The following is a 21,601-nucleotide window of genomic DNA, read 5'->3' on the forward strand; positions in this document are numbered from 1 at the left end:
CATAAAGAAACATCTAGGAAAATCCCTAGCTTGTTCTCTTCAGAATAACAACGGCATGGAAAAAACGGAGTATTCTAGATTCATAGAGACTAAAAACACTTAACAACGAAATGTAACTGGTGAACCCTGACTAGATCCTGGTTTAGAAAACTATAAAAAGACATGGAAAATAATTAAGGATACATTAATATGCTGAAGTATTGAAGGGTGAAGTCTCACGATGTTTGCAACTTATATTCAAATGACTTAGCAAAAAAAAATCATAAAAATATATAGACACATCTGTATGTGTAAATATGAATACACAAACAGATACATATATGCAAAAATATTACTTGTTGATTTTAGGTAGTCAGTTTATGGTAATCAATATTCTAGTCTTTAAACTTTTCTGCATGTGTGAAAAAATTCAAATTAAAAGCAACAAACTTTTTTATTTAATGTTCAACATTTACCGTACCTGGTTCTTGAATGACATCTACCTTCCCCACACTGATCTGAAGTATTTCACCATTCTTTGCAAATGTCTCCCATTCTGAATCAGTCTGCTGACAGGATGGACACCAAGGGGCATAACTATAAAAGAATAATAGCTATTCAATATACATAAAACATCAATAAAACAAAATAGAGAAATAGAGTATTTAAACTGACAAAATAAATTCTTAACTAAAAGGAGGCACAAAAGCAAATTTTTCCAAAGTTACTTGATACAGAAGTATATTTCCCCCCTAGAATTTAATGTTATGAATATCAACTTCCTAGGGAAAAATCTACCAAGTTTAAGATTTTTCACAATTATTATACACGTAAAATACTTTATTTCAATGTTATTGCTATAATCAACACAAATTTTATCACTTTACAGATACTTTTTGATATTTTAGGGTGAACATTGTTTTGAAAGTGCTACTAAAGAAGGATAATTAGAACTGGACATGGACAACAGACTGGTTCCAAATAGGAAAAGGAGTACATCAAGGCTGTATATTGTCATCTGCTTATTTAACTTCTATGCAGATTACATCATGAGAAACGCAAGACTGGAAGAAACACAAGCTGGAATCAAGATTGCCAGGAGAAATATCAATAACCTCAGATATGCAGATGACACCACCCTTATGGCAGAAAGTAAAGAGGAACTAAAAAGCCTCTTGATGAAAGTGAAAGAGGAGAGTGAAAAAGTTGGCTTAAAGTTCAACATTCAGAAAACGAAGATCATGGCATCCGGTCCCATCACTTCATGGGAAATAGATGGGGAAACAGTGGAAACAGTGTCAGACTTTATTTTTTTGGGCTCCAAAATCACTGCAGATGGTGACTGCAGCCATGAAATTAAAAGACGCTTACTCCTTGGAAGAAAAGTTATGACCAACCTAGATAGCATATTCAAAAGCAGAGATATTACTTTGCCGACTAAGGTCCATCTAGTCAAGGCTATGGTTTTTTCAGTAGTCATGTATGTATGTGAGAGTGGGACTGTGAGGAAGGCTGAGCACAGAAGAATTGATGCTTTTGAACTGTGGTGTTGGAGAAGACTCATGAGTCCCTTGGACTGCAAGGAGATCCAACCAGTCCATTCTGAAGGAGATCAGCCCTGGGTGTTCTTTGAAGGGAATGATGCTAAAGCTGAAACTCCAATACTTTGGCCACCTCATGCAAAGAGTTGACTCACTGGAAAAGACTCTGATGCTGGGAGGGATTGGGGGCAGGAGGAGAAGGGGATGACAGAGGATGAGATGGCTGGATCGCATCACCGACTCGATGGACATTGAGTCTGAGTGAACTCCAGGAGTTGGTGATGAACAGGGAAGCCTGGCGTGCTGCGATTCATGGGGTTGCAAAGAGTCGGACACGACTGAGTGACTGAACTGAACTGAACTGTAAACTAGCTAAACCAGTTTCAAATCCATCAAAGCTATAAATGTGATGAGCAAAGACCAGAAGACTTGTTGCTAGTGGGCCCCCAGAATGTGAGTCACTTCCAAAGCTCTGTGGCAGTTCTGAAAAGCATTTTGAGAAAGAAAGTATAAGCTATAGCTAAATCAACTCTGATACTAACAAGTTAGAGAAATACGTGTCTTTAATTAGAACTCTGCTATTTACATTTATTTTTTTCATTCAATAAACATGAACCAAGCACCACCTTAGAAGCTGAGGCTACAACTCAAGAAGACTAATGCATCTCCTTTCCTTATGGATTTTACAGCCCAAAGAGGTAATTAGAATCCAAGAGGCAAATGTGAGTACAGAAAAGATGCTGTAGAGACCCTCAGAAGCTGGGTGATCTCAGAAGAGCCCAAAGAAAAAGAACATCTGTGCTAAAGTAGGAGTTAGCAGCCAGAGAGGGATCAAAAATGTCCTCATCTAAGCAGAGTAAACAATATACGTGAAAGTGCAGAGAAATGAGCATTTTAGAGTTGTGTAAGGGATCAGCACTCTATTTGAAGCTCTCTGGTTAGCCCTACGGAGGTAAGAGAATTATGATCAGATTTACATTTTGCAAAACTCACCCAGCAGTTCTGTGGATAATGGATCAGGGAAGAATAAGATGGAAGCAAAGAGAAGAGGTAGAAGGCCAGCCCTGCCTATTTCCATCTTTAAAAAAAGACTAGTAGAGCCAAGTCCAAGATCATTCTAAAAAGTCACTAATCGTGCTATTACAGTTCACTGTCCAAGCCCTCGTGTTTAGGCAACAGGGATCAGAGAACATAGTCCAAAGAACAATCTGCTGACAGGACATCTTTGAAGGTGGATTTTTCTATAAGCACTTTTATCCCTACATTTCCAAGGCAAAATACATCCTGGCATACAGTTAGTGCTCAATAAATGTTTACAGAATAAGCAAATGAGCCAACTTTAAAGAAAGTTATATTCTTCACCTGAGAAACTTTGTTATTTTCTAAATATCCAAATGGCAGACTAGATTGGGGTAAACAACTGGTAAACTCTAGGTGATGATTCTCTTGGCGGTAAAACCATGACCACTAAAACTCTTTGTATCAGGTAGCTTTTGGTCTAAACTGCTGTGTAACAAATTGCTCACATATCTCATAGCCTGCAATAGTAACATGTCTTTCTCTCGGTCACAGGTTGCTGAAGTGGTTTTAAGTCAGGCTGTGGGTTAATAGATCTTGGCTTCAGAGTACGGGGTTAGGTTTGGATCTGTTCTGTTTATTTCTTCTTTCTTTGACTAGCAGCTACTCTGGCATTTTCTTCTGATGGTGCATCAATCAAGTGCACCAGACTGCAAAGGCAAGCCAGACTGCAAAGGCAAACCAGACTGCAAAGGCAAACCAGACTGCAAAGTACATGGAAACCTCTGTTTGTGTCTTGTCATCCTGCCCAAAGCAGATCGTGTGGTCAGATCCAGCATTAATGGTGCAGGGAAACATACTGTATCCATATCAGAAAAAAGAAAACTATAAATGTACAGGGGAAAGGGCATGGATGTATAATTTTTATGCAGAGATAGCATGAAGAATCATGAGGCATGGTTTAGTCCACCATACTCTTTTAGGTTTTGTAGGTCCATCCATCCATTCATCCGTCCATCTGTCCTCCCTCCTTCTCTTTTTTTTTTTTTTTTTTTTTTTTTTTTTGTGGTAAAATATATATAAATCTGGGCTTCCTGGGTAGCTCAATTTGTAAGAAACCCACCTGCAATGCAGGAGACCCCAATTCGATTCCTGGGTTGGAAAGTTCCCCTGGAGAAGGGATAGGCTACCCACTCCTGTATTCTTGGGCTTCCCTGGTGGCTCAGCCAGTAAAGAATCCGCCTGCCATGCGGGAGACCTGGGTTCCATCCCTGGGTTGGGAAGATCCCCTGGAGGAGGGCATGGCAACCCACTCCAGTATTCTTGCCTGGAGAGAGGAGCCTGATGGGCTACAGTCCACAGGGTCGCAAAGAGTCGGACACAACTGAGCGGCTAAGCACAGCACAACACATACATAAATCCATAGTTCTTTATGTGGCATTAACGACATTCATGTTTTTGTGAAGCCATCACTATCACCCAGAACTTTCCATCTTCCCCAAATGAAATTCTGTGCCCATTAAACACCAACACCCCATTTCTTCTTTCCCCCAGCCCCTATCAACTTCCCTCTATATAATGTCTGCATGAATTTGATAATTCTAGGAACCTCATATAAGTAAAATCAGCTAATATTTGTTATTTTGTGACTTGGCATAATGTCTTCAAGATTCATTCATGTGGTAGCATGTGTCAAATTTTCCTTTCTTTTTTGTTGAATAATACACATATACCATATTTTGTTTATCTAATCATCTTTCAGTGGATACTTGGATTAATTTCATTTTTCTGATTCTTTGTCACTGATTTTCCATTTTTCCCTATGGCTGGAGTCATCTGACTTTGCCTAATAATCCTTTCCACTCCAGAACCTGTGTTCATTCTTGTTCATTCATTAATTCAACAAATATTAAGCACAGTATGTGCCAGCAGTTTTCCTCAAGCACCCTAAAATTTCTCAATAGACAGAGTTGTGTTCTCCTTTTTAGTAGCCAATAGTTACATGTGGCTATTTAAATATAAATCAAAGTGAAACAAAATTTTAAAATGTGCTTCTTCACTTGCAGTAGCTGTCTTTCAAAGGATTAATAGCCACATGTGGTTAGTGACTACTGTACTGAATGATGCAGATATAAAACAGCTCTCTCCTTCTGGAAACTTTCTTCTTCTAAACCACAGACCTGTCAAAGTCACCTTCTGAGTGCAAGATGGCCATATTTTATTTGTCCAGATCTGAGCAACCAGCTAGCCAGTCAGAGCCCTTCCTCAGCATTTCGGAAAGTAAACTGAGCAAATAATTTAGATTTCTCTAGGTCAGTGATGGAGAAGGCAATGGCACCCCACTCCAGTACTCTCGCCTGGAAAATCCCACGGACGTAGGAGCCTGGTAGGCTGCAGTCCATGGGGTTGCTGAGAGTTGGACATGACTCAGTGACTTCACTTTCACTTTTCACTTTCATGCATTGGAGAAGGAAATGGCAACCCACTCCAGTGTTCTTGCCAGGAGAATCCCAGGGACGGCGGAGCCTGGTGGGCTGCCGTCTGTGGGGTCGCGCAGAGTCGGACGCAACTGAAGCGACTTAGCAGTAGCAGCAGGGTGAAAAGGAACATTTTTTTATTAAGTCCATTTCAAGAGGCATTTCAATATTTTGGATAAGAATTCTGCTGGAGGAATCAGAAAGACCAACTATAAATTAAGCATGTGACTTTGAGCAAGTTAATAATCCCTCCATGCCTCAGCTTTCTCAAATGTTAAATGAGATAGTAACAGCAGCTACCTTAGGTTATTGAGAGATTAGATGATGCATGTAAAGCAAATACCTATGAAGAAAATCATTAGAGTAAATGACATCTGTAATAAACAGTTCGGTTTCAGAGACATTTTTATGGTGCATTAGCAAGCTCATCTGAACCTTACAATAAAAGGAGAAAGAAAAAAAACAATAGAATGGGAAAGACTACAGATCTCGTCAAGAAAATTGAGACACCAACAGAACATTTCATGTAAAAATGGGCACAATAAAGGACAGAAATGGTATGGACCTAACAAAAATAGAAGATATTAAGAAGAGGTGGCAAGAATACACAGAAGAACTGTACAAAAAAGATCTTCATGACCCAGATAACCATGATGTTGTGATCACTCACCTAGAGCCAAACATCCTAGAATGTGAAGTCAACTGGGATTTAGGAAGCATCGCTACGAACAAAGTTAGTGGAGGTGACAGAATTCCAGTTGAGCTATTTCAAATCCTGAAAAATAATGTGGTGAAAGTGCTGCACTCAATATGCCAGCAAATTTGGAAAACTCAGCAGTGGCCACAGGACTGGAAAAGGTCAGTTTTCATTCCAATCCCAAAGAAAGTCAATGCCAAAGAATGCTTAAACTACCACACAATTGCACTCATCTCACACGCTAGTAAAGTAATGCTCAAAATTCTCCAAGCCAGGCTTCAACAGTACATGAACCGTGAACTTCCAGATGTTCAAGCTGAATTTAGAAAATGCAGAGGGACCAGAGATTAAATTGCCAAAATCCGCTAGATCATCGAAAAAGCAAGAGAGTTCCAGAAAAACATCTACTTCTGCTTCTACAAAGCCTTTGGCTGTGTAGATCACAACAAACTATGGAAAATTCTGAAAGGGATGGGAATACCACACCACCTGACCTGTCTCCTGAGAAATCTGTATGGAGGTCAAGAAGCAACAGTTAGAACCAGACATGGAACAACAGACTGGTTCCAAATCGGGAAAGGAGTACGTTAAGGCTGTATATTGTCACCCTGCTTGTTTAACTGATACACAGAGTACATCATGAGAACTGCCAGGCTGGATGAAGAACAAGCTGGAATCAAGATTGCCAGAAGAAATATCAATAACTTCAGATACACAGATGGTACCACCCTTATGACAGAAAGCAGAGAAATAAAGAGCCTCTTGATAAAAGTGAAAGAGATGAGGGAAAAAGCTGGCTGAAAACTCAACATTCAAAAAACTAAGATCATGTCATCTGGTCTCATCACTTCATGGCAAGTGGATGGGGAAACAATGGAAACAGAGACAGACTTTATTTTGCGGGGCTCCAAAATCACTGTAGTGGCTGCAGACATGAAATTAAGAGATGCTTACTCCATGGAAGAAAAGCTATGACCACCCTAGACAGCATATTAAAAAGCAGAGACGTTACTTTGCCAACAAAGGTCTGTCTAGTCAAAGCTATGGTTTTTCCAGTAGTCATGTAGGGATGTGAGAGTTGGACTATAGAGGTGGCTGAGGGCTGACGAACTGACGCTTTTCAACTGTGGTGTTGGAGAAGACTCTTGAGAGTCCCTTGGACTGCAAGAAGATCCAACCAGTCCACCCTAAAGGAAATCAGTCCTGGGTGTTCACTGGAGGGACTGATGTTGAAGCTGAAACTCCAATACTTTGGCCACCTGATGTGAAGGCCTGACTCACTGGAAAAGACCCTGATCCTGCTAGAGTCTGAAGGCAGGAGGAGAAGGGGATGACAGAGGATAAAATGGTTAGATGGCATCACCAACTCGATGTACATGAGTTTGAGCAAGCTCCGGGAGTTGTTGATGGACTCTGAAGCCTGGCATGCTGCAGTCCATGAGGTCGCAAAGAGTCAGACACGAATGAATGACTGAACTCACTGAACCTTACAACCTCACTACTGTAAGGCCACAAGACAGATTCAGAGAGACTTGTTGAAGGTCACTAAGACCACACAGAGCAAGAACCCAGATGGAGGTATTCCTGTGATAAAAGTGTTCAAGAAAAATAAGATCCAACAGAGAGACAGACACACAGACAACAGGAATAAGACATACCTGGTGGCTTAGACAGTAAAGAATCTGCCTGCAATGCAGGTGACCCAGGTTTGATTCCTGGGTTGGGAAGATCCCTTGGAGAAGAGAATGACTACCCAGTCCACTACTCTTGCTTGAGAAACTCCATTACAGAGGAGTCTGGCAGGATACAGTCCATAGGGTCACAGAGCTGGACACGATTGAGCAACTAAGCATATGCATTTATATATATACACATTATACATATATATATATATATATATATATATATGAAATTCTGAAGTACAATTTAATGAATGCTAGATTTTTTTTTGCTTTGTTTCCCTAGACCTATTTTTGCATACAACTCATGGACACCTTTCCTATATCAGTAATCATTAAATTAAACAAATTTCATCATCTAATGAAATCCTAGGGCCTAATCTCCAGATAAATTATTATATAAATCAGGATTTGGGTGAAACTGACCCTCAAATATACAAATACCACTGAGATAATTTTAGATACTCCATTTTCTTTGTAGCTGCTACCCAGTGGTTTGTGGCACTTTAATGCTATTATTTCTTAGATTTAATCAGTTTATTGTGTTGGAATTTCCCAAGGTCATCCATTAACCTAGTTTGTTCTTTGCTAATGGAGATAAACCATTCCTGAATCTTAGATGAGGGAACTGGTCTACTGTTGTTGCAACTTTTAAAGTTACTAATATTGTTTTGTATCTAAATGATCCCATTTAGAATCTGTTGTTCATTGTTCAGTTGCTAAGTCGTATCCATCTCTTTGCCACCCCAAAGACCACAGTGCAGTCTACAGTACGCCAAGCTTCCCTGTCCTTCACTATCTCCCAGAGCTTGCTCAAACTCACGTCCACTGAGTCCATGATGCCATCCAACCATTTCATCCCCTGTCGTCCCCTTCTCCTCATGCCCTCAGTCTTCCCCAGCATTAGGGTCTTTTCCAATGAGTCAGTTCTTCACATCAAGTGGCCAAAGTATTGGAGCTTCTACTTCAGCATCAGTCCTTCCAATGAATACTCAGGACTGATTTCCTTTAGAATTGACTGTTTTCATGTCCTTGCAGTCAAAGGGACTCTCAAGAGTCTCCTCTAGTGCAATTTTAAAGCACCAATTCTTTGGTGCTCAGCCTTCTTGATGGTCCAACTCTCAAATTCATACACGACTACTGGAAAAATCACAGCTTTGATTATACAGACCTTTGTTGGCAAAGTGATGTCTCTGCTTTTTAAGCGGCTGTCTATGTTTGTCATAGCCAAGAGACTTTTAATTTCATGGCTGCAGTCACAATTTGTAGTGATTTTAGAGCCCAAGAAAGTAAAATCTGTCATGGTTTCCTCTTTTCCCTCTTCTATTTGCCGTGGAGTGATGGGGTTCAATGCTACCATCTTAGCTTTCTGAAAGCTGAGTTTAGAATCTACTACAAGATTCTATATGATTTTATTTTCTTGGGCTCTAAAATCACTGCGGATGGTGACTGCAGCCATGAAATTAAGAGGCTTGCTCCTTGGAAGGAAAGCTATGATGAACCTAGACAGCATATTAAAAAGCAGAGACATTACTTTGCCAACAACGATGCATCTAGTCAAAGCTATGGTTGTTCCAGTAGTCATGTATGAATGTGATAGTTGGGCCATAAAGAAAGCTGAGCACCGAAGAATTGATGTTTTTGAACTGCGGTGTTGGAGAAGACTCTTGAGACTCCCTAGGACTGCAAGGAGATCCAACCAGTCAATCCTAAAGGAGATCAGTCCTGAATATTCATTAGCAGGACTGATGCTGAAGGTAAAACTCCATTACTTTGGCCACCTGCTGTGAAGAGCTGACTCATTTGAAAAGACTCTGATGCTGGGAAAGATTGAAAGCGGGAGGAGAAGGGGATAACAGAGGATGAGATGGTTTGATGGCATCACCAACTCCATGGACTTGAGTTTGAGCAAGCTCTGGGACGACTAACTGACTGAGTGAGTAAGTGAAGTTGCTCAGTCGTGTCCAACTCTTTGCATCCCCATGGACTGTAGCCTACCAGGCTCCTCTGTCCATGGGATTTTCCAGGCAATAGTCCTGGATTGGATTGCCATTTCCTTCTCCAGGGGATCTTCCCAACCCAGGGCTCGAACTCAGTTCTCCCTCATTGTAGACAGATGCTTTACCGTCTGAGCCACCAGGGAAGTCCCAAGTGACTGAACTGAAGTATAAGTAAAATACCTCCAGGGCCCGGATGAATAAAAAGAAGGAAAAGCGCATGACCCTAATGACGTCTCTCTTCTCTCCCTCTCCCTCTTCTCCCCTCCCCTCTCCTATGTCTCTTCCTCGTTCCCGCCCTCCCTTCCTCTCCCTCATTGTGCATAGATAAATGTAATTTGTTTAACTACATACACATGAATAAGACTAATTACAATGGACTGAACACATTTATATTAAAAAACAGCTCATAGTGGCAGTCTTCTAAGAACTATAATAGAGTTGACCTGCTCTAATTTTGTCTTTTACATATAAATTAATCCTTTGATTTGAAAATTTCCAAGAGGAATTAGTACCTTTATAGTCATGGAAACTGTAAAAGAGTATTTTTAAACTTTTTGAAGGTGACAGTGGCATGTAAAATTAGTACACTTCATAAAGACATTTGAAGTATTCTATTTTCCAGAAAGCAAAATATTGCTAAATCCATAAACTTAGGTGTTAGTCTAGTGTTTTTAACCATTACTGGGAAACAGAATTCAATAGCAAGCTTTGTTCTCTATACTGGTATTCACGTACAAATCACACGTGTACATCTGCTACATGTAAGGTGGCTGAAGGCCCCCAAGTCTCTGACTGCATGAACTCACTGAATTTTGTATGAGATTTCATTAAGCATACTAGAAAGAATTAAATATATTTTCTAGAAATAAAATTTCATGAAAAATAGTTTTTATTCCCCAATAATGGTCAATTTTTTTGTCTTGACTTAAACTTTACCAGTGTTTCCAAGTACATTCTCGTATCTTATCCTTGCAGACATGAGATGGACCATGACAGATACAGTTAATTTTCACTTAGAACTTACTTTGACCAACATACCCAGAAGAATCTGTAACAATGAAGACAACATCGGTATACTAGGTTCATCTTTCTGTGACTTACTATATAAAATCAAATCACAATGTCAACAAATAATGCTTTAACTACAAGTGCTATTCTTCTTTCTGGAAAATCTGGATAAACTCTTATTACCCAAGAGTTGAAAGTATTATGCTCAATTCTCTTTCTTAGAAGATCATTTCTAAGACATGCTATCATAAAATGTAGAGAAAAAATAAAAATTGAGAGCTCTGTGAAAACCATGACACCTGCTAGAGAAATTTAATAATTTAACTAGAATTAATACTCCACAAAGGCAACAACTGGTGCCTTGCTTGTAACCTAGAACAGAGCCTGGCACACTCCAGGTCACAACAAATATGTATTATATCAATGAACAAAGGAAAGATGATAGTGAGTATCAAGGATACCAGGAAACCACTGTTTCTTCAGTGATACACTAGCTCTTGATTAAAGATTAAAGTATATTATTTGTTCATTCACTGAGCCAAAAGTATTTACTGAACACCTAGAATATGACAGTTATTAAGGTTTTGTAGATAAACAGGAAAAAGAAAAACTCTGTTTCTCTACTTAAAAGCTTATCTACAGGAGGAATAAGACAAAAATCAAGTACAAAAACATATAAATTAATTTATGAATTGTGAAATAAGGCCACAATAGATACAAACAAGGCACAGTGAGAGAGAAGTTTTCCTATTGGTTGGGGTACAGGGAAGGTAGGCACCTGTCTGAATGGTGAGGTGTCAGAAATGAGCTCAAAGCAATGCTCTTCATTTGCAGAATTTAGAGAGATGGTAAATCCATAGGTGGGCCTCTAAATCCTTTAGGGAAAAGTCTTCCCCTTACATGGGTCAGGTACTGAGAGCCTAAGCACAAGTCAGCCAGGCTCTGTGCCTTCCTCCAGGTTTCCCCACGGCATAGCTACTCTCCTCTGCTTGTACCAGGGATTGCAAAGCTCAGGCACACATTCTAGTCCTGGCCATACCCACCACCTATCAAAGATATGGCTTACAGCTTCAACCTTCCCAGTTTTAATTCCTCGCTTAATGAGAATGAGAATAATGGTACTGCATCAGATTGCTGTAATGCTCAAATTCTGAGACAGGGCATTCTGAACATGTGATGTGAACAATGTAGCTGTTTACTGTGATTGAAATGACAATCATGACAATGGAGATGATTTGGAAACAATCTGAAATCAAATGCTGATACTTCTATGTTAGCCTATAAGCTTCTCTTTTGCATGTTTATCCATAACAGTACCCAGGGCAGTGGTTTCTAACCAGAAGCACTTAGAAGTGTGTATAGGGGATGGACTAAAACTTTGTTGATGTCACATGACTGCTAGGATATCATGGGATACCAGGGATACCAAAGGTTTTGCAGATGTGAGCCATCCTCACATATCAAACAGCTGTGCAAGCCAAAATGTCAATAGTACCTGGAGAGAATTGCTGAGGAACACTCAACAGAAAGGAAGCACCCATTAAATATTTGCTGAAGAAGCGCCACCTATGCTACTTATCTCCTTCACACACAGTAGACTGACAGTCACCTGAAACTGAGAAATGTAATTCATTCCAAAGTCCCCAACTTTAAATCTGACACATAACAAGCATCTAATGACTGTCTCTTCTACATTCAATCAACAAATCATGACAATCGATGAAACTGCAAGAAATTATAACTATCTAACATGGGTAAGTTAATGCAACGATGTTCTGACCAAGTATAAGAAGGATACTGGAGAAACAACGGTAAATCCAAGTGATCCTACGGAAATAAATGAGGGTTTCCTCCATCACCAGACTCACTAGTTTCCATTCTGAAACATGAACATAAATTAATCTAACAAAAAGACTCATTTCTCCTCTGGATATCTGTTTAAAGTAAATGGGTCAAAATTAAGCTTTACGGATGTCTATTGATGTCTTCGGGGAAAAAAGCCACCAGAAGAGTATACAAAATTGTATTATACTGCATACTTTCATACTTCAAAAAAACAAAAGTAGTATTTTCAAGAACTTATATGATGGGGACGAAGCAAGTGTTTACAAGAGAACACACTGCTCATAGCAAACACCATTTTCCAACAACACGAGAGAAGACTCTACACATGGACATCACCAGATGGTCAACACTGAAATCAGATTGATTATATTCTTTGCAGCCAAAGATGGAGTACTGGCGACAGAATGAAACACCAACGCTGCAGAGTGGTTTGAATCTTTATATTTTAACACTTGCTTCTTACAGCTGCTTTATTTTATATCCCTTGCACAACAACCTACAGGGCAAGTTGCCAAACACTATGATTCAGAGACTATACAGTGCGCAGGCGCAGGGCGAGATAACCTTTACCTTGACTTATTTACTGCAGCTAAGACTTTGTTTTGGGGAACTTCCTTATCAACTTAGAATCCGTTTTGTCCCTGGGTCTGTTCCACTTCAGGAATCAGAGAAACATCCTTGTGTGCAAGAAATGTTCTTTTCCCACAGGAACAAACAGAGGATTCTTAGCTGAACATCTCGTTTGCAACAATGTTCAGCCCTGGTTGAGAGTCTCGTTTGCAAGCACTTCTCAACCTTCCTTATACCTAGTTCCCTACATTGGGCAGAACATCTCATTTGCAAGAATGTTCAGCCCTGGTTGAGAGTCTCGTTTGCAAGCACTTCTCAACCTTCCTTATACCTAGCTCCCTACAATGGAGAAGCTCTATACAGTCAGCAAAAACAAGACCAGTAGCTGACTGTGGCTCAGATCAAGAACTCCTGATTGCCAAATTCAGACTTAAATTGAAGAAAGTAGGGAAACCACTAGACCATTCAGGTATGACTTACATCAAATTCCTTAGGATTATACAGTGGAAGTGAGAAATAGATTTAAGGGACTAGAGCTGATAGATAGAGTGCCTGATGAACTATGGATGGAGGGTCATGACACTGTACACGAGACAGTGATCAAGACCATCCCCATGGAAAAGAAATGCAAAAAAAGCAAAATGGCTCACTGAGGAGGCCTTATAAATAGCTGTGAAAAGAAAAGAAGTGAAAAGCAAAGGAGAAAAGAAAAGATATAAGAATCTGAATGCAGAGTTCCAAAGAATAGCAAGAAGAGATAAGAAAGCCTTCCTCAATGATCAATGCAAAGAAATAGAGGAAAACAACAGAATGGGAAAGACTAGAGATCTCTTCAAGAAAATTAGAGATACCAAGGGAACATTTCATGCAAAGATGTGCTCAATAAAGGACAGAAATGGTATGGACCTAACAGAAGCAGAAGATATTAAAAAGAGGTGGCAAGAATACACGGAAGAACTGTACAAAAAAGATCTTCACAACCTAGATAATTACGATGGGGTGATCACTCACCTAGAGCCAGACATCCTGGAATGTGAAGTCAAGTGGGCCTTAGAAAGCATCACTACAAACAAAGCTAGTGGAGGTGATGGCATTCCAGTTGAGCTATTTCAAATCCTGAAAGATGAGGTTGTAAAGTGCTGCACTCAATATTCTAGCAAATTTGGAAAACTCAGCAGTGGCCACAGGACTAGAAAAGGCCAGTATTCATTTCAATCCCAAAGAAAGGCAATGCCAAAGAATGCTCAAACTACCACACAATTGCACTCTTCTCACACGCTAGTAAAGTAATGCTCAAAATTCTCCAAGCCAGGCTTCAGCAATACGTGAACCGTGAACTTCCAGATGTTCAAGCTGGTTTTAGAGAAGGCAGAGGAACCAGAGATAAAACTGCCAACATCCGCTGGCTCATTGAAAAAGCAAGAGAGTTCCAGAAAAACATTTATCTCTGCTTTATTGACTATGCCAAAGCCTTTGACTGTGTGGATCACAATAAACTGTGGAAAATTCTGAAAGAGATGGGAATACCAGACCACCTGACCTGCCTCTTGAGAAACCTATATGCAGGTCAGGAAGCAACAGTTACAACTGGATATGGAACAACAGACTGGTTCCAAATAGGAAAAGGAGTAAGTCAAGGCTGTATATTGTCACCCTGCTTATTCAACTTATATGCAGAGTACATCAAGAAATGCAGGGCTGGAAGAAGCACAAGCTAGAATCAAAACTGCCAGGAGAAATATCAATAACTTCAGATATGCAGATGACACCACCCCTACAGCAGAAAGTGAAGAAGAACTAAAAAGCCTCTTGACTAAAGTGAAAGTGGAGAGTGAAAGAGTTGGCTCAAAGCTCAACATTCAGAAAACTAAGAACATGGCATCTGGTCCCATCACTTCATGGGAAACAGATGCTGAAACAGTGGAAACAGAGTCACACTTTATTTTTTGGGCTCCAAAATCACTGCAGATGGTGATTGCAGCCCCGAAATTAAGACACTTACTCCTTGGAAGGCAAGTTATGACCAACCTAGATAGCATATTAAAAAGCAGAGATATTACTTTGCCAACAAAGGTCCATCTAGTCAAGGCTATGGTTTTTCCAGTGGTCATGTATGGATGTGAGAGTTGGACTGTGAAGAAAGCTGAGCACCGAAGAATTGATTCTTTTGAGCTGTGGTGTTAGAGAAGACTCTTGAGAGTCCCTTGGACTGCACGGAGATCCAACCAGTCCATCCTAAAGGAGATCAGTCCTGGGTGTTCATTGGAAGGACTGATGCTAAAGCTGAAACTCCAATACTTTGGCCACCTCATGCAAAGAGTTGACTCATTGGAAAAGATCTTGATGTTGGGAGGGATTGGGGGCAGGAGGAAAAGGGGACGACAGAGGATGAGATGGCTGCATGGCATCACGGGCTTGATGGAAATGAGTTTGAGTGAACTCCGGGAGTTGGTGATGGACAGGGAGGCCTTGTGTGCTGTGATTCATTGGGTTGCAAAGAGTCGGACACGACTGAGTGACTGAACTGAACTGAACAAGGCAAATGAAAGGACAATATTATGAAACAATGGGAATAGAGAAAAGAAAACATCAGAAGGCCATTTCAAGATTAGATAATCTTCCCTAACCCAAGAAAGAACAAACTCTTCAAAAGAGGTTAAGAGAAAGAGAGCACAGCAAGCCAGTCATAGAGACACGGCAGAAACAGGAGTGAAATGTTAAAAAAGAATATATAAAATTAAATACAAACAGAAAAACTGAATGTACAAAAAGCCCACAGCATTAAAGAAAATGTTAGTATACTGTATTGGTGTTTTTCTTCCTGGCTTACTTTACTCTATAATAGGCTCCAGTTTCATCTACCTCATTAGAACTGATTCAGATGTATTCTTTTTAATGGCTGAGTAATACTCCATTGTGTGTATGTACCACAGCTTTCTTATCCATTCGTCTGCTGATGGACATCTAGGTTGTTTCCATGTCCTGGCTATTATAAACAGTGCTGCGATGAACATTGGGGTATATGTGTCTCCTTCAATCCTGGTTTCCTCAGTGTGTATGCCCAGCAGTGGGATTGCTGGGTCGTATGGCAGTTCTATTTCCAGTTTTTTAAGGAATCTCCACAGTGTTCTCCATAGTAGCTGTACTAGTTTGCAGTCCCACCAACAGTGTAAGAGGGTTCCGTTTCCTCTACACCCTCTCCAGCATTTATTGCTTGTAGACTTTTGGATTGCAGCCATTCTGACTGGCATGAAATGGTACCTCACTGTGGTTTTGATTTGCATTTCTCTGATAATGAGTGATGTTGAGTATCTTTTCATGCATTGTTAGCCATCTGTAACACCAATACAGTATACTAACACATACATACGGAATTTAGAAAGATGGTAATGATAATCCTGTATGCAAGACAGCAAAAGAGACACAGATGTATAGAACAGTCTGTTGGATTCTGTGGGAGAGGGCGAGGGTGGGATGATTTGGGTGTGAAACGAATCGCCAGACTAGGTTCGATGCATGATACAGGATGCTCGGCGCTGGTGCACTGGGATGACCAGTGCAGAGGGATGGTATGGGGAGGGAGGTGGAAGGGGGGTTCAGGATGGGGAACACATGTACACCCAAGGCAGATTCATGTTGATGTATGGCAAAACCAGTACAATATTGTAAAGTAAAAAAAAAAAAATTTAGTGGGAGAATTGTTTAGGTTTTAAAAAAGGTTTCAGAACAGAAATGGTAAATTACAACAAATATAGTTTTAGTTGATATTTTTCTTTAACAGAGAAGTGCTTTTTTAAAAACTGAAAATTCAACTGCAAGGATAGAAAAAATTGAATGTTTGAAAGACAAAGAAAACACAACCAATTAAATTTTACAATAGGGGGTTTTTGGGTCTTGGAGAAAAAAAAAAAGCTAAGTTCTTAAAAATACATTATTGACACTGATCTAACCAGGAATTGTGTTATAGGAGCTTGGTATGAATTGGGACAGAAAAGAAAAAATTCCCAGAGGAGAGGTAGCATATAAACAAATGAACAAACTGTCATTCAAAGTAATGTTAAAATTTTAATACTGGGTTGGGCCATTCTGAACAAACTTTTTCGCCATCCCAACATTATCAGAAAGCCTCCTAATTTTCTTCTTTAGAGATATTAAATATATCATCAGTGGATACTTAACAATCTCCATTTATTATGACCAGTTCATCTGGTCATAGTGCTAACAAAGTGCTAACTTATTGGATGTTTGAAAAAATTCCTAGAAATTTATAGTAGGTCTATAATAGTACTGAAGTTAAATTTTATTTTTTAAAGTGTTGAATTTTGTCAAAGGAATATCACAAAGAGCCAAATTTTCTTCAGGATGAGCACATAGATTCTTGAATTTGGATATACATATTGGTTTAAATCCTCTTTCCTTTATAGCCTCACTTTTTATTGTCCTATTCTGAAGTGAACTTGGTGGAAAGAAAACTTCTAAAAAGATCTCAAGTGTCCATATAGCTTACAAGTGTCATCCTGAATCAGAGCCCATTCTCCATGTCCAGCTCTATCTGTTGCATCTTGACCTGCATACAGATTTCTCAGTAGGCAGGTCAGGTGGTCTGGTATTCCCATCTCTTGAAGAATTTTCCAGAGTTTGTTGTAATCCTCATAGTCAAATGCTTTGGCATAGTCAATAAAGAAAAAATAGATATATTTCTCAGAAAAGGCACTGGCACCCAACTCCAGTACTTTTGCCTAGAAAATCCCATGGACGGAGGAGCCTGGTAGGCTGCAGTCCATGGGGTCGCTAGAGTCGGGCACGACTGAGTGACTTCACTTTCACTTTTCACTTTCATGCAGTGGAGAAGGAAATGGCAACCCACTCCAGTGTTCTTGCCTGGAGAATCCCAGGGATGGGGGAGCCTGGTGGGCTGCCGTCTATGGGATCACACAGAGTTGGACATGACTGAAGCAACTTAGCAGCAGCAGCAGATATATTTCTGGAACTCTCTTGCTTTGATGAACCAACAGATGTTGATCTCTGGTTCCTCTGTCTTTTCTAAATCTAGCTTGAACATCTGGAAGTTCATGGTTCATGTACTGTTGAAGCCTGGCTTGGAGAATTTTGAGCATTATTTTACTAGCATGTGAGATGAGTGCAACTGTGTGGTAGTTTGAACATTCTTTGGCACTTTCTTTGGGGTTGGAATCCTAAATGCCAATGGACTTTTCCAGTCCAGTGGCCACTGCTTAGTTTTCCAAGTTTGGTGGTATATTGAGTGTAGCACTTTAACAACGTCATCTTTTAGGACTTGAAATAGCTCAATTGGAATTCCATCACCTCCACAAGCTTTGTTCTTAGTGATGCTTAAGACCCTCTTGACTTCGCATTCCAGGATGTCTGGTTCTAAGTGAGTGATCACACCATTGTGGTTATCTGGGCCATGAACATCTTTTTTGTATAGTTCTTCTGTGTATTTTTGCCACCTCTTTTTAATATTTGCTGCTTCTGTTAGCTCCACACCTTGTCTGTCCTTTATTGTGACCATTTGTGTATGAAATGTTCCCTTGGTATCTCTAATTTTCTTGAAGAGATCTCTAGTCATTCCCTTTCTATTGTTTTCCTCTTTCTTTGCACTGATCATTGAAGAAGGCTTTCTTATCTCTCCTTGCTATCCTTTGGAACTCTGCATTCTTAAAGGGGTTTATCTTTTCTCCTTTGTCTTTCACTTCTCTTCACATCTATTTATAAGGCCTCCTCAGACACCTATTTTGCATCTCTTTTTCTTGGGGATGGGCTTGATCAGTGCTTCCTGTATAATGTCACAAACCTCCATCCATAGTTCTTCAGGTACTGTGGGCAAGAATCCCTAGAAGAACTGGAGTAGCCCTCATAGTCAACAAGAGTCCAAAAGGCAGTACTTGGATGCAATCTTAAAAATAAACAGAATGATCTCTGTTCATTTCCAAGGCAAACCATTCAATATCACAGTAATCCAAGACTATGCCCTGACAACCTGAAGAAGCTAAAGTCAAACGGTTCTACGAAGACTTACAAGGCCTTCTAGAACTAACACCCAAAAAAGATGCCCTTTTCATTATAGAGGACTGAAAAATACAAAAGTAGGAAGTCAAGAAATACATGGAGTAACAGGCAAATTTAGCCTTGGAGTACAGAATGAAGCAGAGCAAAGGCTAATAGAGTTCTGCCAAGAACGCACTGGTCACAGCAAACACCTTCTTCCCAACAACACAAGAGAAGACTCTACACATGGACATCACCAGATGGTCAATACAGAAATCAGACTGCTTATATTCTCTGCAGCCAAAGATAGAGAAACTCTACACAATCAGCAAAAACAAGACTGGGAGCTGACTGTGGCTCAGATCATGAACTCCTTAGTGCCAAATTCATACTTAAATTGAAGAAAGCAGGGAAAACCACTAGACAACTCAGGTAGGACCTAAATCCAATCCCTTAGGATTTCTGTCCCCTTCATCCCCTGGGTAAACCGTTTACCCACCGCGGCCACAAAGCACTTCCTCCCAAAGCAGCGGAGAAGCCAGGCAGGGTGACGCCCTGCACCCAGGGGCCCTCATGGGGCAGGCCAGACAGGCCTGCGCAGCAGGGAGGTTGGGCTCAGCCAGGCCAGGCAAGTCCCTGGCCGCGCGGGTCTGAGCCCAGGTCGAGACCATGGGCAGTGCTGGCTTGGGAGCGGCGCCTGCAAGGACCGTGCGGCGGGGTCGGGCAGGTACACTCACAATTTCAGCATCCACTCGCCCTCCATCACCAGCGTCCAGTTGGAAGCTGTCATGGGCCGCACTAGGCTCTGCTCCGGCGGCCGCGCGGCCTGCTCCCGGTCGGCCTCCGCCTCTGCCACTGCCACGACCCAAGCGGCCAGGAGCGCCGCGAACAGCGGGCCGCGGCGCCCTCCCGCCATACCAGGACGCGGAGCCGGGCTCTTCCCGGGGCTACGGAGAAGGACGCGGCAGGCCCGCCGACCAGGCCTTCCCAGGTGGTGCGCCAAAAGGCCTGCTCGGCCCGCTGCGCCGGCGGCGGCCCGCCTCTTACAGGCCCGGGCCACCGAGGCCACGCCCCTTCCGCCTTGACTCGCCGTTGCCCGGGGCGTCGGTTGCCTTGGCAACGGCCGTCCTTTCTTCCAGACAGCAGTGTTGCAGATAAGCTGTGACCCAATGTTGCATAATCAGAGCCTGACAGGCTAGTGCCAAGTAACCACAAGTAACAGGTTGGCGCATGTGGTTTCTTTCTAAAGAGAAAAGTGGCCAGTAATTAAAATATGCATCCTCTATTCAATGATAGCAAAAATAGCAACAGTGGACTGCAAGTAAACTGTTTTACTGTAATGAAAAAAGAAGGGATGCGTTGGGCATCCCTTACTGAAAAGGAGAGGAAATTTTAAGTACTCTTTGCATGTGTATAATGAAGTAGCACTGCCTAATAGTAAATAATGAAACCAGACCGTGCAGTGTTAATTTTTACGAATTGTTTAAAGCATGGATGCTAACAGATAAAATGAATCAGTTTATAGGAATAGTGCCAGTTGCAATAAAATGGACCTCGAGCTCCTCTTGGCTACGCATTTGTCAGATCTAAAATGAGAGTAACCTTAAATTATTTGCAGATCTCTTTCCAGATACACGTTTCATGCATCTGTACCTTGAGATTACCACACCCAAGAATGTATGACAATTACAATTAGAGTCCGGGTGTGCTTTTACACGGAGAAGGCAATGGCAAACCACTCCAGTACTCTTGCCTGGAAAATCCCATGGACGGAGGAGCCTGGTAGGCTGCAGTCCATGGGGTCGCGAAGAGTCAGACAGGACTGTACGACTTCACTTTCACTTCTCACTTTCATGCACTGGAGAAGGAAATGGCAACCCACTCCAGTGTTCTTGCCTGGAGAATCCCAGGGAGGGCGGAGCCTGGTGGGCTGCCGTCTATGGGGTCGCACAGAGTCGGTCACGACTGAAGCGACTTAGCAGCAGCAGCAGCAGCGCTTTTACAAAGTTTGGTTTAAAAGAATTTATTCCATATGTAAAGCATAGTGTGGTCCACTTATTATGAAAAACAGTAATTTCTGTCCTGGGCTTAAAGACAACTATACAACTAAGAGTACTGCAAGGAACATGAGATCAGTATCCAATCTGTACTTACAGGTGAGAAAAAGAAAGGTGAATTTTGCCTGCAGAGACAGTCATACTCTAGTTCAGTTCAGCTGAATTGTTCAGTTGTGTCTGACTCTTTGCAACCCAATGGACTGCAGCATGCCAGGCTTCCCTGTCCATCACCAATTCCTGGAGCTTGCTCAAACTCATGTCCATCGAATCAGTGATGCCATCCAACCATATCATTCCCTGTCATCCCCTTCTCCTGCCTTCAATCTTTCCCAGCCTCAGAATCTTTTCCAATGAGTGAATTCTTCACATTAGGTGGCCAAAGTACTGGAGCTTCAGCTTCAACATTAGTCCTTCCAATGAATATTCAGGACTGATATAATTTAGGATGGACTGGTTTGATCTCCTTAGGACTCTCAAGAATCTTCTTCAACAGCATCCATTCTTCAGTGCTTAGCTTTATTTATAGTCCAACTCTCACATCCATACATGACTAGTGGAAAAACCAAAGCTTTGACTAGACGGACCTTTGTTGGTCAAGTAACGTCTCTTTTTTTAATATGCTGTCTATGTTGGTCGTAGCTTTTCTTCCAAGGAGCAAGCATCTTCTAATTTCATGGCTGCAGTTACCATCTGCAGTGATTTTGGAGCCCAAGAAATAAAGT

At 41.1% G+C, this 21,601-nt stretch overlaps 1 protein-coding gene across 1 annotated transcript in view; it reads right to left on the reverse strand.

The window, feature by feature from the left end:
• The window catches only part of TMX4 (thioredoxin related transmembrane protein 4), a 70,176-nt gene extending 50,368 nt beyond the window's left edge, over positions 1-19,808 (reverse strand). Inside the window, exons 1-2 of the mRNA XM_052650971.1 lie at positions 19,560-19,808; positions 461-576 (exon numbers count right to left, since the gene is read on the reverse strand). Of these exons, the coding sequence (XP_052506931.1) occupies positions 461-576; positions 19,560-19,738 (295 nt within the window). The 5' untranslated portion in view covers positions 19,739-19,808. The remainder of the gene's footprint in view (positions 1-460; positions 577-19,559) is intronic.
• Positions 19,809-21,601: the final 1,793 nt, after the last annotated feature.

The sequence above is a fragment of the Budorcas taxicolor genome, chromosome 13 (assembly GCF_023091745.1).
Source record: "Budorcas taxicolor isolate Tak-1 chromosome 13, Takin1.1, whole genome shotgun sequence".
In the NCBI taxonomy this organism is placed as follows: Eukaryota; Metazoa; Chordata; class Mammalia; order Artiodactyla; family Bovidae; genus Budorcas; species Budorcas taxicolor.